The sequence below is a fragment of the Falco biarmicus genome, chromosome 4 (genome assembly GCF_023638135.1).
Source record: "Falco biarmicus isolate bFalBia1 chromosome 4, bFalBia1.pri, whole genome shotgun sequence".
Lineage (NCBI taxonomy): Eukaryota > Metazoa > Chordata > Aves > Falconiformes > Falconidae > Falco > Falco biarmicus.
The window spans coordinates 2,313,739-2,334,263 of NC_079291.1; the positions used below are offsets into that span (position 1 = coordinate 2,313,739).

Genomic DNA, 20,525 nt, shown 5'->3' on the forward strand with positions numbered 1-20,525 from the left:
TTGATGGCTCTGACAGACAGATAAAAGAGTCATTTGTGTTTGGCTCTGGTAGACGTGTGATGTCAAATCAGAACTTTTTTAACCTTCCTGTTGACTAATGCAGAAAAGATGAGGATTTGCAGAGGCAGATATTAAACCAGTACCCCCCCATGCTGAAACTGAATAAGCTTCAGGTGGTGTAATGTGATACAGCCAGTAGAAACAGGAAATAGAAAGATCTCTTCTAACTGATTAAAGCTGTATTTCTGTTACCTACATGGTGGTGGGCTGATAGAAAGAAGGTGAGGCCAGCTCAGCTGAATAGGGAGAAAAGTAATTTCTCTAATTCATATTTTTCCTCTAATTGTGGTGGAGAAAATAGAGGAATATCAGCATTTCAGGGAAGAGGACTGAGATGTCATTCTCTGGATTTCTCAAGGATTTTGATAGCCATGATGTTATGAGAACTACATATGCATTTGGATCCAAAAAGAGCCAAAGCAAGCTGTTTATTGAAGTAAGAAATTATACGTTTTCCTGTCCTTAAGATGATGAAAGCAGTGCTAGACAGCTTAATACACATTTCAAGAAATGCTCTTTTCAGGCTTTATGTCAAATGCCATTGTGTTTGGTTGTTTTTTTTTTTTTATTTACTTGTTCTAGGAATAGTTATTTGAAGATGGAAATTTGAATATGACCAGACTTTGTTAATGTTGACAGTTCATGAGATAGTTAGCTTTACAAAAGCTTTCTAGTTTGCATTTTCTTAACTCTTCCAGCAGCTTCTTATGGCGATTTACAGCCCAAATTCTGTAATACATGATTCTCCCCAAAATCAGCTTTACAAGGAACGTTCTTTCTGCCCTCTCGTGGCCACAGGCCACTTTTGCAGCGACGGGAATTTCAGACTTGCATTGCATTTCCATAATCCCAAATATTTTGCTTTTACCTTAGAGAAAAGATAAAATTTTGTGTCTCCGAGCTAGTGCTTCAGTATACAATGTATTTATATCTTTCATTTGAGTACAGCATGTGACTTTTTATCAAATTAATTATACACAATTTTCTTAGTTTTTCATCATAACTCGGAATACAAAGATATGACTTGCATGTTAGAAGAAACAGGTAAGGATAATTTGTTTTCTAGTCACTAAAATAGTTTTAGTTCAAGGGCCTGTGCCTCACTTCTGGCCTGTTCACACTGAAAAATGTTGTGTAAATGCATGTGGCGGCTTCTTCACACCTTCAGTGATTCTTCAACTTATCTACATGTTAAATTGCACTCAGTTTCCATGCCACGTCAATCAATCAATCAATCCATGGATTCCAGTGGTTACTGTAGATTTATCCCAGACTTGAGAGCACAATTAGGCCACAATGCCAATCTATATTTTACGAACATCCAATACAGTTTAAAGGTTACCATGTATCGCTTGTATGAATAATGCAGTCAAATACAGGCTTAGAGAGGGTAGTATTGTTACAGTTAAGGCTTCTGCTTTTAACAGTTTCTGACGGTCCAGTATGCAAAGACTGAATAGGTTTACATGCATACACAGTGGTGTTTCTGGTGCTTGTTAGCTAGTGAGTATCTGAACAAGAAATTCTGTAGCAGACATGTGAAAGCATATAATACAATAGTGATTTAAGAGAACAGTATTATACAAAACAAGAATAGATTATTCACTGTCGAGATAATACTAACAAATGAGAATATTTTGCTGTTATATGTTGGAAAACAGGGAGGGGGAAAAGCCTTTACTTTATACATTACCTGCAAACTTTTTGCTATGTGCTCCTTTTCATAGTCAGCCCAAGTTACCATATTCTCATCTCTGATTTCTGGAGAATCAGCACTGCATAGGCACAGCCTGTGCTGCTGTTGTGCCAGTGCCAAACTGTGCACCATCTGCACTTAACAGGAGAGGGAAATAAGACCCAGAGAATTTATCACCAGTTATACATTTGAGATGGGGGTGGGCTCTACAATCCTCTAGGCCACCCCTGGGTATTCATAAATTCATATGCAGTGTAAATATGTGTAAGAATACACTTGTTAAGAAATGGCTTGAAATACAGAACTTCAAGAAGCATATGGTGGTGGCTGAGTAGGCACAGGAAGTACCTTCTGAAGACAATCTGCTCTTTTCCCCTCCCTTACTCTTTCTACACAAGGCTGATACTTCTAGTTCAAGAGCAATTCAGAATCACCTGCATTTGCACTTCCTTCAGGATTTCATAAGCCATATGTGATCCCAGTATAACTACACTATAGGTACCCTGCTGTACCTTCACTGGTATTTGATTTCTTCACAGGCATCTAAATTAAACCTGTGACTTTTCTTTCATAGCTGCCAAAATAAATCATCTGCTGAATTAGGCTGTACCATTTCATTTGAAATGTCTCTTGAGGGAGATGCAAACTTGGAGCTCTCATAATTGATGATGGTCTCTAAGGACAAGTAGGTACTTGGTCAAATAGGTAACCACACTCAAAGACAAGCTCAGCACCCAATGTATGCTTTTTTTTCTTAGCTTGAGCCTCTCTCTTCAACAGCAGGGTTCAAAGAAAGTTTGTCTCCATTCCTTTACAAATAAAATTCTCCACATTGGCCATATAATATAGTTAGTACTAAATACTTTTATTACCCCAAGATGCAGATGTATTTTATGTACCCACATAGTTGAGCAGGTAAGAGAAGCAGCTGATTTTAAAAAGTTCCTTTCTGTTCTTCACAAATTCATGCAAATAGGCCAGCTGAGTCCTGCTGGGAATGAACAGCACATGGAGCTCATCAGACCTTACTGGTTCTGTTCAGGATTGTATTGGGTTTGTGTGGCAAAGTTGTTTGGTTGTTGGGGTTGTTTTGTTTTTGCTTTTTGGGGGGGTGGGGTGAGGTGTCGGGCTGCAGTGGTGGCTTCTGTGAGAAGCTGCTAGAAGCTTCCCCTGTGTCCAATAGAGTCAATGCCAGCAGGCTTCAAGACAAACCCAGTGCTGGCCAAGGCTGAGTAGTACATCTGTGGTAGTACATCTGTGATAACATATTTAAGGAGGGGGTGGGGGAAACACCTCTGCAATTGCAACTGAAGAGAGGAGTGAGAATATGTGAGAGCAAGAGCTCTGCAGACACCAGGGTCAGTGAAGAAGGAGGGGGAGGAGGTGCTCCTGGTGTCGGAGCAGGGCTTCCCCTGCAGCCCCTGGTGAAGACCCCTGTGAGGCAGGCTGTCCTCCTGCAGCTCATGGAGGTCCGTGGTGGAGCAGATACCCACCTGCAGCCCATGGAGGACCCGCACCAGAGCACGGGGAGGTGCCCAAAGGAGGCTGTGATCTGGGGGAAGCTGTGCCGGAGCAGGCTCCCGGCAGGACCCATGGAAAGAGAGAAGCCCACACTGGAGCAGGTTTGCTGGCAGGACTTGTGACCCCACAGGGCACCCATGCCGGAGCAGTCCTTCCTTGAAGGACTGCGCCCCATGGAAGGGACCCATGCTGGAACAGTTTAAGAACTGCAGCCTGTGGGAAGGACTTATGTTGAAGAAGTCCATGGAGGACTGTCTCCTGTGGGAGGGACCCCAGGCTGGAGCAGAGGAAGAGTATGAGGAGCCCTCCCCTTGGGGGGGAAGGAGCGGCAGAGACCACAAGTGATGAGCTGACAGCAACCCCCTTCCCTCTGCTGCTGTGGGGGAGGCGGCGGAGGATTCGGGAATGAAGCCGAGGCCAGGAAGAAGGGAGGGGTGGGGAAGGTGTTTCAAGATTGATTTTTTGTTTCTCATTACCCTACCCTGATTTGATTGGCAATAAATTGAACTAATTTCCCTGAGCTGAGTCTGTTTTGCCCGTGATAGTAATTGCTGAGTGACCTCCCTGCCCTTATCTCAACCCACAGGCTTTTCATTGTATTTTCTCTCCCCTGTCCAGCTGAGGAGGGAAGTGGTAGAGCAGCTTTGGTGGGCAGCTGGTGTCCAGCCAGGGTCAACCCACCACAAGCATCTCCACAAATTGTAAATCTATTTTCTTGCAACTGAAAAAGTTAGTATAAAGCTCCTCAGATAGTAAGATGAACTATTTTATACTTTGAATCTTAGTGATGCAAAGTAATTTAGGTGCTTTAGCAGCTAAGGGTCAAAACTCAAGCAAAGTTTTGAGTTAAGATATGCCTAATAGTTGCCTCTGATTTTGAACCATTGCTCATCTATCACTTGATAGATCTGTCACAGTTTATGCACAAATGTGGTATTTGCAAAGACAGGTATGGTGACTTTTCCGTGGGGGTGGTGAGGCACTGGCACAGGCTGCCCAGAGAAGCTGTGGCTGCCCCATCCCTGGCAGTGTTCAAGGCCAGGCTGGACGGGGCTTTGAGCAACCTGGTCTAATGGAAGGTGTCCTGCCCATGGCAGGAGATTTGGAACTAGATGATCTTTAAGGTCCCTTCCAACCCAAACCATTCTGATTCTATTCTATGACTTAATGTGCCCTGCAATATACATATTGCATTGTGCATATCTGTGCTACGGTATGCGATATATGAAGTTTAGCTCCTGTTTCTAATGTTTAACCATTTCTTTCATTATGGCTGAGTTATCAAATATATGTGAGAAGAAAGGAGAATAAATGTTTTGCAATAGGTAGAACGTGAAGCTGTAAGTGAAAGGATTGAAAAAACACCTGAATGGTTATTGGTTGCCTCTAGCTATATATGCAAGACCAACCCTCTAGGTACATCTGAACTGCAGGAATTCTGAGAGAATTCTGAAAGAGGGAAGTTTCTGATACACGCTTTGCTTTCAGCTCTGTTGAACCATAAACTAACTTCTATTTGTTTTCTGGCTTATGCATAGAATTTTCAGTGTGTTGTGAGAGACCAAGTAGCTGGTTGTCATACTAAGGACAATAAACATAGTAATTGAAAGTGTGGTAGAAGTCACTTGTTAAGAACATCAGACCTGAGCTGAATATATTTTAAGTGCAAAAGCTTCAAAACAAGAACAGGTGTCCTAAATATGACAAAATAGGGGGAAAGAGCTAAGTGGTCAGCAAGTTCCAGAAGATGGGAATAGCTAAGGGCTTCTAACTACCTGCACCATTATTGCTATTGACTAGGAGGCCTTCTGCTGTGGCAAGTGACCTACAATTGGTGAGGGACTTGGGGTCAGAGTTATAAAAGTGTATAAGGAAATAGAAATAAAGATTCCTTTGTGAAGTAATAGTTTTGTCTTACCTTTGCATCTCCCAAGCTTGAAGAATCATAGAATCACAAAACGTCTGGGTTGGAAGGGTCCTCTGGGTTCATCTGATCCAAACTCCTGTTGAAAGCAGGACCATAAAAGAAATAATTATCTGCTGAGGTGCTGCTGTGTGAGACAAAGCAATACTTAGATGCCTCTGAAAATCTGGGATGTAGTAAAATGAATTTTTCTGTGCAGGGTGTTTCTGATCTATGTCTTAATCACCTGACTCCTTTTTTAAGACTTGCAAACAATAGAAAAAACCTTCTGGTTTTCCTTTTACTTTATGCACTATCAGCAGGTTGGAGGATGGTCATAAAGGGAAGGAATGAACTTGAGTAGCATTTAATACCTTCTGTTTTTAGAAAACTATTATAACCATGTAATTTTCTTATAATAAAAGTACAACTGTAGACTGCAAAATATATGGGCTTTCAGAAAATCCATATCTAGAATACCATCTGTAAGAGAAACCCATTTTTTGCTGGTTTTTACCAACATTTTAATTGGATGTGGTTCCAGGTAAGGCCATGGGACTGAACTTCTGGCTAATCACTTCATAGGATCCACATAGTTATGAAAAGAAGAAAAAATGTATTTTACACTCTCCATCATTCTTGAGATAAAATACACATAAGGATGCCTTAAGCCTTTTTTTCCCTTCCTAACAGCACAGATTTTTCTCATCCATATTCCATGCTACAAAAGATCTGAGTGGTACTGGCTGAGGCCCTTCTATATCTTATGTCATCAGGAGAGCAGCACAAGGGCGAATTGGGTATCTATGGGTATCCATGCATTTGTGCTAGATTTACTTAGCTAGATTACTTTAGTGGATGTCACTAATGAAAACATTTTCAATTCCTGCTAATGAGTATTCTTCAAGAGAGGGCAATTTAAAAAATGTTCTGTTTAGGGTTTGCAAATTTCTAGAAAGAAAATGCAAAAGGCAGTTGCAATAGAGGTTGAATTGAATCTAAGACTGACAGATTTCAAATGCCAGATGACCGAGGCTTTGGCTCTTTCTGAGAGTAGAACAACAGTGGCTCTCTACATTCCATTATATCTGTCCAAATGATATATTGAAATCAACAACATGATGACCCCTCAGACTTATAAATTAATCAGTAGATTGTCAGCTGTCTTCTCTATAAGCTTAAGTCAGAATCCAAAATAAGCCTGGTGTTGCTTTTGCACAGAGGCTTTAATAACAGACATAAATATTACAAGTGTGGCAAGAAAGGATGAGAGCTCCTGAACCCTACTAGAATTCACGCTGGTAAGCCTCAATAGTCTCTCACTTAATTTACTTGAGTCCTTTCCTTGCTTTTTCCCAACTCGTGAATAATATCTGTATATGTATAATAAATAACCTGATGAGTGATAGCTATAGCAATGTATGTTGCCTGTTGTGCCCCTTCTCCTCTCATTGCACTACCCAGTGATTGTTTTCTTGGCTCACATGCTCTCAAGCCAAACAGAAATTTTGCACAGCATAGCATAATTCCTCCTGTATGTACTTTTCACCTAGCTCTTCCTCTGCTGAGGGAAAATAAATCAACAGCCATCTGCTGCATCCGTGCTGTGAAGCTTGCAATAAGAGGGCAACCTAATTGTACTTACTGCTTGGCCAATGTTTGGGCTTCTGCTTTCCTCCCATAACAGCCATCATTAATGCCAATTGACGCGTTACCCTTTCCCTGTTGCTAGGTGATATGTGCCTTAAAAAAAGGAGCTTCTATTGCTGCTCAGGGATTCTCACAAATCTTGTTTGCTGTTGGTTCACATGATGTGCAGTGAGTTTTGCAGGACCAGAACACAGCTCAAAGTTCAGGACATTTCCTTCTGCTGTTCGTTTGACTGTAAATCATTTAAAGATAGATCCCAGTTTTCCTGACTAAAAACAAAGAATGACAGGTAGCAGGCAATGACAAGGCTTCTGCTTCATAGGCTGGGTCTTGGACTTCCCCCCCACAATTTGTTGACCTGTGTCCTTCAGCGTAGACTTGGCTGCAGTACCCAAGTGTTCTGCTGCAAAACTTGTCTTTCACCAGCATGTGTTAGGTAAAGTGTTTTCTGAGACTCAGAAGCAAGCCCAAAGACTGATTTGGAACTCTTACTTTCAAAAGGTGCAATCTTTGTAATTTCTTTAGATGTCCCTATCTGTGATATTTCAAGTCTGAGTGAGTAAGAGAGACTAGATATTCTAGGACTATGGTCTCACTACTTTGGATCAAATTAGATGCACCAGCCACAGGTTGAATGCTATTGCGTTTCAAGTAGCCTCATTAACTTCACAGAGGAATGGCAACTCAGGCTCTGTTCCAGTTATGAATTTATCTGATAAAAAGGATCGATTTGATTAGGTTTTTTTCCAGGTTCCTCTAAAGATATGTGGAATGTAAGGATATCTGGTGACTGGTTATTTAGCATAAAAGGCTAAGACAAGAGACAGGAGAAGTAATAAATTAAACTCTCAGATAGCCAAACCCCAAGGAAGAGGAGATAACAAGACAGTAACAAAGAGCAGAACTCTTAGATCAGTGATTGATGGGACCTAAAAGGAACCACTCAATGCCTTGAGGAGGTTCAGCCAGAGCTCTGCATCTGGTTATCATGGATCTCATGGGAAGACACAAACTTACAATGGAATATTTGAGAGGGCTTGTGGGATCACATAAAACTTATTATGGGATGTTTGAAAGGATGTGGGAAAGTGCTAAACTTATTTTGGGATGTTTAGAGGTTTAGAGCCAAAGACAGTCAAAGGGAGGGATCAAGACAGATGGGGGAAGAACAAGCATGGGAAAATGGAAAAGAGGGGGATAAAAGAGGTCAGCGGCATGCAGTCAAGCTGCTGTCAGTATTTTTTGTCAGGCTACGCCCTGTGTCTGATCATCACAGTGTGCCTTGTCTTCTTGTTAAACTCAATAATGGAATGTTTTCCTGTGTGTGTGCTCTGTTCCGCATGCACGTGTGTGTGCATGATCTGCTAGCAAATTTCAAGCCAGACTAGCTGGTGAGTAGAGTGAGTGGTCTGAATATCAGCAGCTGGGGATAGAGACTGAGGGTTGAAGGGACCTGCAGGTCTGAGAGCTAGCAACTGGAGAGATCGATTGTCTGGATACCAGCTATTGAACAGACTGAGCATGTAACAGCTGCTGCTGAAGGGACCCGTTTGTGTCTGTGATTCTGTTAGAATTTAGTGCCGGACTAGCTAATGAGCAGCAGAAGAGGTGTGGGAGCCAGCTACCAGAGAGACTATAGGTTGGGACAGTGGAGGGACCAAGGGTCTGAGAGCCAGCTGCTGGAGAGGCCACAGGTCTGGAACAGCTGCTGGAGGGATCTGTTTGCATGTGTTTGGGCGGGAGACATGCTAGCCAGTGTTCAGTTTGATTAGCCTGTGAGTGAGAAGAGGATCAGCCCATTTGTATGTTTATGTCAGTCATCTTGGTGTGTATGGGGAGACTCTAAAGGTGCTGCTCTCTTGTCTGTTGGTAGCCTGCTGTGGCTGTATAGTGTGTGTATGTACGTGTGGTGTGTTTTTGCGGGATGCTTAGCCCCACCATTGGTCAGACATGGTGTCAAGGTAATGCAGCATCTGAGGACCAGAAGAAAGAATCCTTTAGATCCCATAGTCCACTAGATCTGGTTTCCCTGTAACAGGTGTGAATTCAGCTTCTTTTCAAAGCATATTGAAAACTTTTGGAGAAAGCCTAACCACACGATATTCTACTTAGAAGGGAATGGTTTTCGAAAGAAATATGAAATGGAAATATGGGCTTATAATGGAGTAGCCACTTCTGCATGTGTATCTGGTAGCTGTAATGTCACATTAACAGAGGAGTCGGGACACCCGCAGGGCAGATCTTGTAGGACATTAGGGAGGGCATTATCTCAGATACAAAACCCAAGATAGTTGTATTACGATATGACTTTGGTTAGATGTTACTCCTCTGTGGGGATCCAGGATGCTAGGTTTTATTTGTGGCAAATACTTGACAAGTTGCCTTTCAGATTTATGTCTAACATGACTCATAAACAACAGGAAAAGCGCTTTCTCTACCTTTTACTTGGTTTTCTTTAGCTGTGTCTGACACAAAAGGTACCAGTGCTTTTGATCCTGCTGCTGTTTGTTATTCATATCATAGGCTTATTTTTATTTGTAGCATGCTTCTTTATTCATACCACGCTTCTTTTAATCTTGCTTAAAGTGCTTTCAATTATACAGCCATTGTTCTGAAATTAGGTTTACAACCAACAGGACATGTCACGCAGAACTAGATAGAATTTATACTGCACTGCCACTAAAGTAAGCTACTACAGTAGTCACTACAAATATCGTTGCCTTATACATCAAGGATTTGTACAGAATAAATACATTATTCATAACATGAGGACAGATTTGTATTTCAGTTCTCATGTTTCCTTTTCAAGACCTTTAGTTTTGAAAACACGTTGCAGCTTTTCCAGGTCTTTCAGATTCTGTCTTCATGATTTCATTCCAGTATTAACGTAACTGGTGGAATTCATATTCCTGAAAATATCAGACAAATAAAACAAGATCTGTTATAATGAGGTGAGACAGTGAGAAAGGAATGAAAGGAATCAAATTAAATAGGAAAGAACCTTGGCTTCTGTTACATCAGTTATCTTTCCTGGCCTGAACTTCTACTTTACGCGTGTCAGATGCAAGTTGGTTGTAGACAACTGAAACTTGGTTATAAGACAAATGGACAGTTCAGATAAAGCAGCAGATATGATAAGAAGATTGTTATTGAAAAGCTGGCTTAGTTTGTTCTTAATAATAGGCAGGAAATATTTTTTCTATATTGAAAAAAATTCTGAGATGTTAAAAAACATTTTTCATCTTAACTTGGAACAAAAAATCAAAATCTCAAGCATTGTCTCAGTAAGACAATCTGGAAAAAAACCACGTTCAGATTAGAAAAAAGGCAGCATTTAAAAATTCAGCTTGGAATGTTGTCTTTTTTTTTTTTTTAACTCAGATTTGCATAGATTTAGAAAATGGAAGAGTAACTTTTTAGGTAATTTTGTTTCATTATTTTATAGTGCTGAAATGGGATATTTTAATGATTTTGAACCATTTTCACCAGAGCTTTAAACTTTTCAAAATGAAACCTGATCTAAAAAAAGTGTTGTCAAACCTAATCTTGTCATGAACGTTTTCAGCTTTGGCTATTTGACATCTTCTTATTAGAAAAGATTTCATAAAGTGGTTCTCTACTAGCTCTTGTGTTGAGACTTTTTGATTTGATGGACTGCAGATCTTTCTTTTGACAAACTGGACTCGTATTGAAATGCTTAGGGAATATCCCTTGAGGAAGTCTGGTATTTGATCATCGCTTACCTATGATTTAATGTGCATTTTAATCTATGGCTTGAACGCTTGCATAGTATTACCTGGTTCAGATTCCTGAACATCTTGAGACAGATTGACAGACAGTGACTTCCCAAATCGCTGTGGGAAATTCAGAAGTGATTGACTGGAACTCTTAACAAGTGGAGATCTCCCAAGCCTGTGTGATACCTTTGGAACATGCCTAGGTATGTTCTCTCCAAAAGCTCTCCCAAATCTCAGAGGCAAATTAGCAATTGGTTTAATGCTTCTTTCTTCTGGATAATTTCTTCCAAACCTAAGAGGTAAATTAGCAACTGAATTTGGCATCTTGTTTACTGTAGGAGAGTTCATTTTAATCATATTTTTTGATCCCCAGTCCTTCATTTCTTCAAAATTGAGACTCCTTTGCTTTTCTTCCAAGGTATTATCTTTAATCTAAAGAAAAATAATTTTAAAAAAGATACTATCATTTTATAGGGCATTACTCCAGCTACCAATCACACAAAGTATTCATTTCCATATCTCCTTAGAAAACTGCTGGCTGACGCTCTTTTTTGGATATCTAATGCTGTTTAGCTGTATTTGCTAAACTCCATTGTAATGTGAGCTACTTCGTATGGATTATTTCATATGCAGACGTTGTCCTGCTCAACTTTTCAGTACACTGGCCACAAGAGCACATATCTGTATCAGTATCCACAACTGTTCAAATGGTGTCAGTAGGAAATATTTCTGGGCTTAGGTGTCGGTACCTGTGCCATCAGTTAAGTGTGGACACGAGTCATTGTCAGGTCCCCATTTGCTAATATCAAGTGAAGTTGTCTGCGGGGGGAAGATGCTGACTGTATTTAGTGACTTGACACAGACCCAGCCTCTTACTTATCTGGTTGGGATGAACAGGAGGATGGGCCAAGTTTCTTCCTAAGCACTGAGTGGATGCTTTTGACCCTGTATTCTGCTGGGCTAACAGTCACAGGGATTAATGGGAAGGGTCAGGTCCACATCATGCCTGTTCTGGCCTCGCAGCATAGAGACTTAAAGCGCTCTGAGCTTTAAGTTGCTCTAGTCCTCTACTAGTACACAAGATGCATTAGGAGCTTCTGGGCTCCCAATCCTTGCGCAGCCAGCACAAGATCTATTTTCTGTGTCTATGCTGGCATACAACGGAGAACTAAGCCTAGTATATTGCCTGTCTCATGATGTAAAGGGCAGCTGTGTCCTGAAAAATAGCTGTATCAACATGACCCTTTCTTATGTAGCAGTGTTCCTTCCCTGGGCATATTAAAAATCACGTATTTTTGAGACAAAAATAAGTTTCCAAGCCTCAACAGCAAATATGTACAAATATGGTGTTTAATTTCAGTTAAAGACACAAATGCTACTAGTCCTAATTTCAGTTCCTTGCCCCTATTTGGTAACTTCCCCAGGAGCTTCTCCAGCTACTCGAAGAGAAGGGGAATGAACCATTCTAGTTCATACTCCATGATTAAAAAATTTAATAAATTATCCAACTGATTGCACCTGCACACCCCTTCTGAAATATATAAAAGACAGTGAGCTGAAGACCAGACCATTTTGCTAGTATAATTAAAGTTGTAGTTTGGTTTGAGGGATCTTTATTACACCAATGATGATGAGTCAAAAAGAGAGGTTGGCTCTCATTTCCCAGGGAGTATTTACAGGGCAGACAAGAAAAATAATACAGATGAGCTGTGCAAATTTAAATTGGCATCTATTGAGACACAATAAATGTGTAACCCTGCAAAGATATTTTTATAGTCAATTTCCAGAGTAGAATTTTAAGACCATTAACTATATTAGATTTAAAATGTTCTCAGTTTATCATTATTCGTTGAGTATTACAAGCATGCCTTTATTAATTTTCTATTAATAATGTATCTGTTATATTATGTGCATAAAATGCCCGACAGGAACGTGAATTGAGGCCCCACTGTGTAAGTAAGAAACATTTCAGAGGAAGTCTCAACCTAATCGCAAGGCTGTATTGCAAGAAAATTGAAACATGAATTGATTTGCACAGTATGTGTGTCGAAGCAAATGAATTTCCTGAAAATTCTTTCAACAAGCTTTTTTCATTCTGCTAGTGCTGTAATGCTGAATACTGTGCAATGAGGTTAGGAGAGCCTTTGCCAAGAAATTCAAAGTCCTCAGGATCTAACCCACAGTTCCCCAAAATAATGTCACAGTAATATAGATCTTACCTCGTAATATTTACCATCATCGTCTTCTCTGCTCTGCAGACTGGACTTCATCGGTTCATCTAGGCACATGCTATTTGATGTTAGAAAGACCACTATAGGTAAAGCAAATAGGATAAACTTCTTGGTTGAGATGACTTTCATTTTTCTCAAATTAAGCTTGCTTAGAGAGCTCAGAATCTGTACAGAAAATAAAACTGCCATCATTTTATATGATCAGAAAACAAAAAGATTTTGTTCCCTATGACATCAGTCTCAAAAGCTTCCATTCTTAATATTAATTAGGGAAGTAATTTGAATATATTTGAAAAATGTTGGGAATTTCTTTTGTGAACATTTTTAACCAACATAGCTTCTTGTTAGGGACACACTGACTTTACAAATATTTTCTTCTGGTGAAATATTTCTTAATTAGCTAAATTTGAGAACCATGACAGTAGCATACAACAGCCACAATGTTGCATCACCAGTAGACAAAACCACCCTGTTTCTTTCTTTTGTATCAGTGTCCTCAGAAGGACTATGAAAGAAAGCTTTCCCCATGTATGTATTCCTCTGCTTAAATGGTCCTTTTGCACCATACAATGCTTGTTTGTTATGTACAGCTAGGGACATTTGGCCCATTAAAATCAAATGCTGAATATTGAAGTTGTTGATCAGGTCATAAGAGATGTTATGCATCAGTGAGATCTATTGACGTACATAGTGTCTATGCTCTAAACTGAGCATGTTCATTTGCATTCAGAGTGAATTAAGAACATGCTTTTAAAACCCCGCCCATCAGCTAAGTTTCTAGAAATTTCAAAGGTTATGTTACATCTATATTCTTAAGGCCAAATTTCCAACAGCAGTTTTTAAAAAGACATCCGCCTTTCTGCTGCACATGGTGAAAGCCCTGGACTGCCCGTCTATGTTCTGTTCCAGAAGGGGATTCAGGCTCACTCTAATTGTGCCCTTAAAGTGCACATTTAATTAGTTGCTAGATAGGCTGGTGAGCCAGGCTGCTGTAAAAAACCTCAACAACATATTGTGTTGTTCTTCCATTTTTTATTCTTAAATTCTCGAAATTATTGCCTAAATCTCATATGTTAATACTTAAAATCAGATGGATAAGGAGAAAATGTGATTCCTTATGTTAAATACTCATACTGGAAAACTGGGCATTAGGCAAGTTATTTTGCAATTCAATACCAGGGTTGAAAAATGTCCGTTTATCGCAGCACTGGCATTGTTGTTCTGACAGAACATGTTTTATCCTGTGGGCAACATGAATAGTATGGACTGTTTATCTGTTGGCAGTATGTTACTGTGTTTACTACACTGTGAAGCTGAGGAGTTTGCAAGTAACCACATTTTAGAATTAAGTTGGCTTTTTTTAGGGTTTTGCAGCTGTGTGACATGCATGGAGTCATTTCTGCCTTAGATTCACAAAAACTGAGAACTTGAAGGCCTTAAGCAGCTTTGTATTAGAGCTAACAAAATACTCAGACCTCCTTCTGGGCTCATGAGAACCACAGATTGTGTGTTGGAAACTGCTCTGACATGACTGCTACTCTAACTTGACCAAGATAACAGGAAACCCTGAATGTATCATCTAAATTGTTTACTAGAGCCACTAGCCAAGGTGTATTTGCCACTAGAGTGAAAAAAGAAAACTGAATTCCACTGAATGATCTGCCTGGAAGAATTAACAACTTACCCTTTCCCTCTCCCACACTTTAATCCTTATCCAATAGCAGGAGGAGCAGCAAATCCCTGTTTTCCAACTCCTGTTCCTGTCTCTCCCAACTCCTGTAATTACTGGGAATCATCTAGGGTAGGAGGATGCTGTGTTGTGGGTGTCTCCTTGAAAGGGACACAGGTAAGCAGTTTCAGAGGGAATCTGGACCTTCTTGAGAGGATGACACGAAGGCACCTGTGGAGATATTGCACAGTGCCTGCTACCAGACTCATACTTTTTAGTGAATTTCTGGCATGTTGCTATGGGAGAGTGGCAAACAGTGAACTAGTCAGGCAGTGTATGATCTTGCTTGGAAACTCCTGTGAAATGCCGCTTTTTTAGCCCGGCTCCAAAGCCAGCCCACCTGTCATCATTGTGAATCATTTACATAACTGTAAATAGTGTACCTGCCCTGGGAGGTGCTTTTCCGTGAGCTCTCCAAACCACAGGGAAGGAGTTCAGGGATCAGGAGTAAACCTGTCCCCGAGATAAGGACTGCTACACTTTTGGACATCAAAGGATTGGTTTGCCGTGCTAACCTATCCTCTGGTGGGGCTCAGACTAAGGGGTCAACCAGGTGAGAGTGCTGACTTAGGAACCAGATGTAGTGGTAACATCTGGAAGCACAGCTACATGGGGGGAGCTGGGCAGGGGGTGCGGAGTGGTGTCTACCCAGATGGCTCGCTACTGGTACTTAAGGGGAACCTGCTCGGCACAGTCTGTGTGAGGAAGCACCTCCCTTCCCAGGGGAGAGAAATCCCACGGGCAGAGCTGGAAGTGAAAAGGGAACAGTTTCTCTCAGGTGACCTTCCCCAGGTGGAAAGGGCGCAAAAGGTTCTGCTCACTTTTTATGTGGCAGAAGACCATTAGATTGTTAAGATGGATGAGAATAGTATTAGTAAGCTATATTAGGAGCCCCTGTGAGAAAAGAATGCATTTTAATCAGTCACCGGCTTTTGTGTGCCGCTTTCCCTCGTAGCACACATTATTTACATTAATTTTCTCTTTGTTTGCTGTGTGTAAACCTTCTGGCCTTGGCTGACAGCAGAAAAGGTTGGGTTCAAAGATCTGGCGCTTCTTTCAGAAAACTGCTGGAAAAAGTGACGTATGATGGGAATAAGCACAATTCTGCACAGTCTCAAGGGGCAATGCTTCCTCTTGGTATTCTCTGAGACTATTCCACAAGATGCTGGTTTAAAGTGGGATCTGGTAGATGGGAGGGAAAAGATAGACCAGTAATGATTCACAAAGGGTGGTTGTATGTGCATACATAAATGTATGTAGGAAACAAGAAAGCTTCATCTGTTCTCAGAATGCTTTGGTATTAGCCCTCCTCTCAGAGCAGGTGACTATTTTTTAAAAAAAATAATAAATATTCTTGGTAGGGAAATGGAGTTTTGGGGTCACCAAAATTTTGGCGCGTGCAAATTTGGGCCAAATTCTTTGGAAAACAGAGTGACTAAAAGGAGGATGTCAATGGAGAAAACCTCTAAAGGGAACCCACGTCCTCTTAGTGCTCTGGCAGATCAGGGCAGCAGTTGTCTCTTTCCAGTGAGGGCAGAGTGTGGGTTCCTGACTCTCTGGAGCCTCATATCAGAGGGCTTCCATCTGTGGGAAAGATGGATTTTCCAGGTTTCTTTTGTTTGTGGTGACAATAAAGGCAATAATGAATGCATTTCATGCCCTAATATCTATCTAACATGTGGTCATTTACCATTGGGCTTTCCTTTTACCTAGCTGCTGGTTTATGAACCTCTCTTGATCAATGGTCTTTCAATTAACTGTGTGAAGATATCTGCTTTCTAATTTAAGGAACTGGCAAGAACGAAAAACTCTCCTGCACTGTTTGGCAGAAATACAAGTTCTGTTTTCCCTAGACAGAATAGGTAAATGTATTGCTGTTGCCTAAGCCACATCAGGATTTCTTGACATTCATTTTGTCTCCCATGTATGTTGATTTTCTAATCAACATAAAGTGAAGGTTTCAGGTGTTTTGCATGCCAGGCAGTCAGAGACTTGTACGTCCCTGTACTTTCTTATGGGTTAATTTGCCTTTGATGGCTCTACAGCAGGAACTCCTTGGAAATTTCAAGTCAAGCAGATACAATGATTGTTCATTATCTTTCCTGAGGAAGACCTTGTCAGACCCTAGTGTTTAGGTACCAGAATAGGTGTAATGTGAACACTCTTCCTCAATGTGACTGCAAATTCTGCTGTGTTTAGACAGCAAATTGAGGCAGCTGAGGCATCCTGGCACGATTAATTACTATTAGTTCTTTGGGGAGGGAAGACATATTTGTTGGTGGCAACAGTGTTGGGAAAGAGGGCTGTCTGTTCTTGAATTACTCCAGCTAGATCCACTAGGATTAGCAGACCCTAGGGTTAAGGGGTCTGATTAAGGCATATGGAGGGGATCGGGCTCTGAGTATTGTTCAAAACAACTTTTGAGTTCCTAACATCTTGTCCGACACTTGTTTTGTCTTGCTATCTGACCTCACTCATTAGCCAAGCTATTCAGAGGACTTGGCCATAACTGAACTTCTATTTTGAAAATTCCCCAGTTAAATACGAATGAGCCCTCCCATCCACATGTGAAACAAGCCTCACAAGGAGGGGTAATTTTAAGTTTTCCTACAGGTGCATGCTACAAACTAGAACAAGGTAGTGCTTGCTGCTTTTTTTCTTTTTTAGTGTAGGTAGGCACAGGAAAGAGCATTTAGTGGTACAACAGTAAGGTGGATCTGATCTGTGATGAGTTACTGCAGTGACTTGATGTATGTATAGCTACTTAAAAAATTTGACATTAAAATGTAATTAGTAGTAATGGTAAGAGTAGCTCAATTTCATAAGCAACTCAATGCACTGTAAGTTATTCGATTCCAGTGAAAGTTTTAATATTGCTCTTTCTTTATTAAGAATATACTGATAAATCCTTATCCATTATTAACAACATACTGTATGAAAATTGCATGTTATGTGACTCATGCCACCAATGAGCATCTGTGCATTTCCATAATGATAAATCATTCATAATATATTCATTTTGCCATTATGTATTATATGACCTATTCTGTGGCTCGTTTTGAAGTAAGAAGATTTTTAAATGTATAATTTTTTCATGGGCAAGCAATTCTGTTCATTTTTCACCCGTTCCTATGGTGTGCAGTGGGTTGTGCTGGCTTTGCTTTGTTGTGCTTTGGTTCTGGTGCACAATCCAAGGTGTATTTGCTTCTAGTATTATATGGGTCTAAGAAGATAGTCAAACCTTCAGTGCACTCAGTGTCCTGACATTGTATATGGATCATGGATGTAGGCCTGGTGTCCCTCTCATACTGACAATAGATATTCCAGTGATCAGTGGAACCGGTGAAGCTTGGTTTCCCATGACTTTTTGGTGGAAGAATAAAAGACAGTGTGTGTTCTCTGAGGTCCGGTAAGGACTAACCTTACTGTAGGATCCCTGCATGAGCAGAGTGATCTGTCCTCTCTTGCCATGCCTGTTACCATGAAGCACAATTTCAGTGAGATTTCTCCCTGCCAAATTCAACTGAACTTGGCTTCTAGACTTCAAAGTTATCAAGGGTGATTGGCAGGCACACACTTATGCACAGAGAAACAGATTTGCTCCATTTCATTAGGAAACCAATACTAAATCAGGAATGACTCTGCTGAAATACTGCAGGTATAAAGCCTCAACATCTGTACAATTACTGTGGGCACCATAATAATTTCTATCTTTATTAATGAGGCATTAGTTCAGCTTTTGGGATATTGCAGAAGAATAAGAGAATTTATGATGAAAGCCCCCTTTTTTGCGTACTATAGTTTGGTAAGGAAAAACAACATTTATGAAACAGCCCTCTCTGATATGCAGAATCAGACCTTCAGTTTTAAAGCAGATTTTCATCTGCACGTAGCTCTGAACTTTCCTGTTAGCTGGGTAGTAGTAAACAAAGGGCAAATGCATGCAAATATCAAAATACAAATAATCTTATTTTAAGGTTAACCCCTATGAAGCAGTCTGCAGTGTTAGAAGTATTTTCCCTCTTGATTAGCTGACTCCAGGATATGAATATGTAATGTCACCTATTAATAGGGTTTTTTTTTCTTTTTTCCCTGAGCTTTTGGAGCAGCAGAACAGCATGAGAGAAAGAAAACAATGAGAGGCTTGAATTATTATGGTAACAAGCTGAAAATGACTTTATCTTCTTGGTAAATAAGGTGTGAACAATAATTCCAGATTAGACACGTTCTTAAATTATAAATTTGTGTTAGTAATAAACATGTTTTCAATAACATTTGGTATATAAATAGATTCTTTTTTTACTAACTACTCTGCAGAGTATAATACTGTACTTACCAATCTACTACAGTGTGTAGCAACTCTAGCCCATTTTTGTCTATTAAAAATTAAACCCTTTTACCATACATTATTAAAAGTGCTTTGCTTGGCTGCAAATCAAGAAAGACTTCATAAAGTCTTAGAGGAACAAGAAATCTGATTAAATCTAGAGTCCACAGGCAGCAATGGAAAGTGCAGGAGAAAAAAATACAATATTAAATTATATCTTTAAAATTCCCTCAGGACTTTAAAAAATCATTAGCAGCTTTTATTCAAGTTAACTATTAACCAAGGGGACTCTTAATAGAATCATTATTCTCTGTTCCCCCTTCAGTTTGGAACCTGGGTTAGTTATAGATACAGATACCTTCATTCCTTGCTCTCCCCTTTTTCAGAGTGATTTTTTTCTAGAAATATTGTGCTCACTTAATAGTTCCCCTGTGCCTTGTATATAAACACTGAGGAGCATGAAGATTACAGGATTTATTAGCTGAATTGTGGATTGCAGGGTCTGATTTTCAATTTAGGAAAAAATGTAAGCAACTTAGGACAGGGAAGAAATTAAAAGGAAAACACCTGTGTTTCTTGGAGGGAGAAAGAGGCTGCAAGCATTTTACTGACAAAGCTGGAGCAGCAGGTCCAGCTTATTTGAAATAAAGCTTCTGTCTCTCTCTTTTTCTAAATGTAGTGTTTTAAAGGGAAAAAGAGAGAAAAAAATCTGTTCTTTTCATCCTTGCTGTTTTACAACAGTGATGCTAGACGGTATCCTGGAATGCAAAGTAGCATTTCACTGGGAAGTGCTGAACTTTGCAGGTGGTGGTGGAGGAGCTGACTGTGCCATCAACTGACCTTGAGCTGAGTGTTAGCCACGAGGTCTGTAACATATCTCGAGGTCTGTAACATATCTTTGCATTGTGGAAAAGTAGCAGGGAATGTAAAGCAGCACAGCCACCACCCTGGGGCCATGGTCCATGACTGGGAGTTATTTTTGCTGCTTGCGTAGAAATAATTAGGCACAATCCTAGCTCAGAAGGTCCCCATCCCACCACCATGAGCGTGGGGAGAGGCGGGGTGGATTTCTGCCTCACTTCAGGCATGCATCCCCCTGCATCAGGGTCAGGGCTGTGCTCACCTCTGACAAACCAGGCCACCAAGAGGCAGCTTGCCACTCCTTTCCAGCTCCAGAGGCCTGCTAGCTCCTGTTGCTGTTGCCCAAATAAGCTGTAGCCAGAAAAAGGTTTGACAGACTTCTCTGCTGTCGTCTCACCTGAAAGAAAGGAGGACCTGCCAGAAGCCAGGAAGCCACTGAGCAAACCTCCTGCTATGGCCACCTCACAGGTCAAGAGCTGGTCGGCTGGTTGAAGTAGGGCTTGGGAAGAGAGGTACCAACTTGACTGAAAACAGGCAAGATTAACAATGCAGACAATTGTCTGATCATTGCAGATTTTATGCAGATTTGTTTGAAACGCAGTACTAAATATTGCTTGAGGTAGCATGCTAGGCTAGCTGGACAGCTTGGCTGCTTTAGCACTGGAATTTTTATGTTCTTGTGAGAAAAGGATCACTCTTCACTGCTTTCTCTCTCTCTCAGCTTATTATTTTTTAAATTGTCTGTGCATCCCTGTTAATCTGAAATATAGAGGACAGATTCTTGTGAAGATCTGATCCCTGTGGTGTGGC

General features: G+C 40.6%; 1 protein-coding gene across 1 annotated transcript; it reads right to left on the bottom strand.

Moving 5' to 3' along the window:
* Positions 1–10,597: 10,597 nt before the first annotated feature.
* Positions 10,598–12,961, bottom strand: NPVF (neuropeptide VF precursor). Its single transcript, XM_056338509.1, has 2 exons — positions 12,787–12,961; positions 10,598–10,999 (listed from the first exon to the last, which is right to left on the bottom strand). Exons 1-2 carry the CDS (start codon positions 12,925–12,927, stop codon positions 10,598–10,600), a joined length of 543 nt encoding a protein of 180 aa, XP_056194484.1. The 5' UTR covers positions 12,928–12,961.
* Between the last annotated feature and the right edge of the window lie 7,564 nt (positions 12,962–20,525).

Bases quoted from the DNA above. Each gene is read 5' to 3' on its own strand.
- NPVF (XM_056338509.1), bottom strand. From the start codon at position 12,927: ATGAAAGTCATCTCAACCAAGAAGTTTATCCTATTTGCTTTACCTATA. The intron at 11,000-12,786 runs GTAAGATCTATA...ATTTTTCTTTAG, and splicing joins ATGATGGTAAATATTACGAG to ATTAAAGATAATACCTTGGA.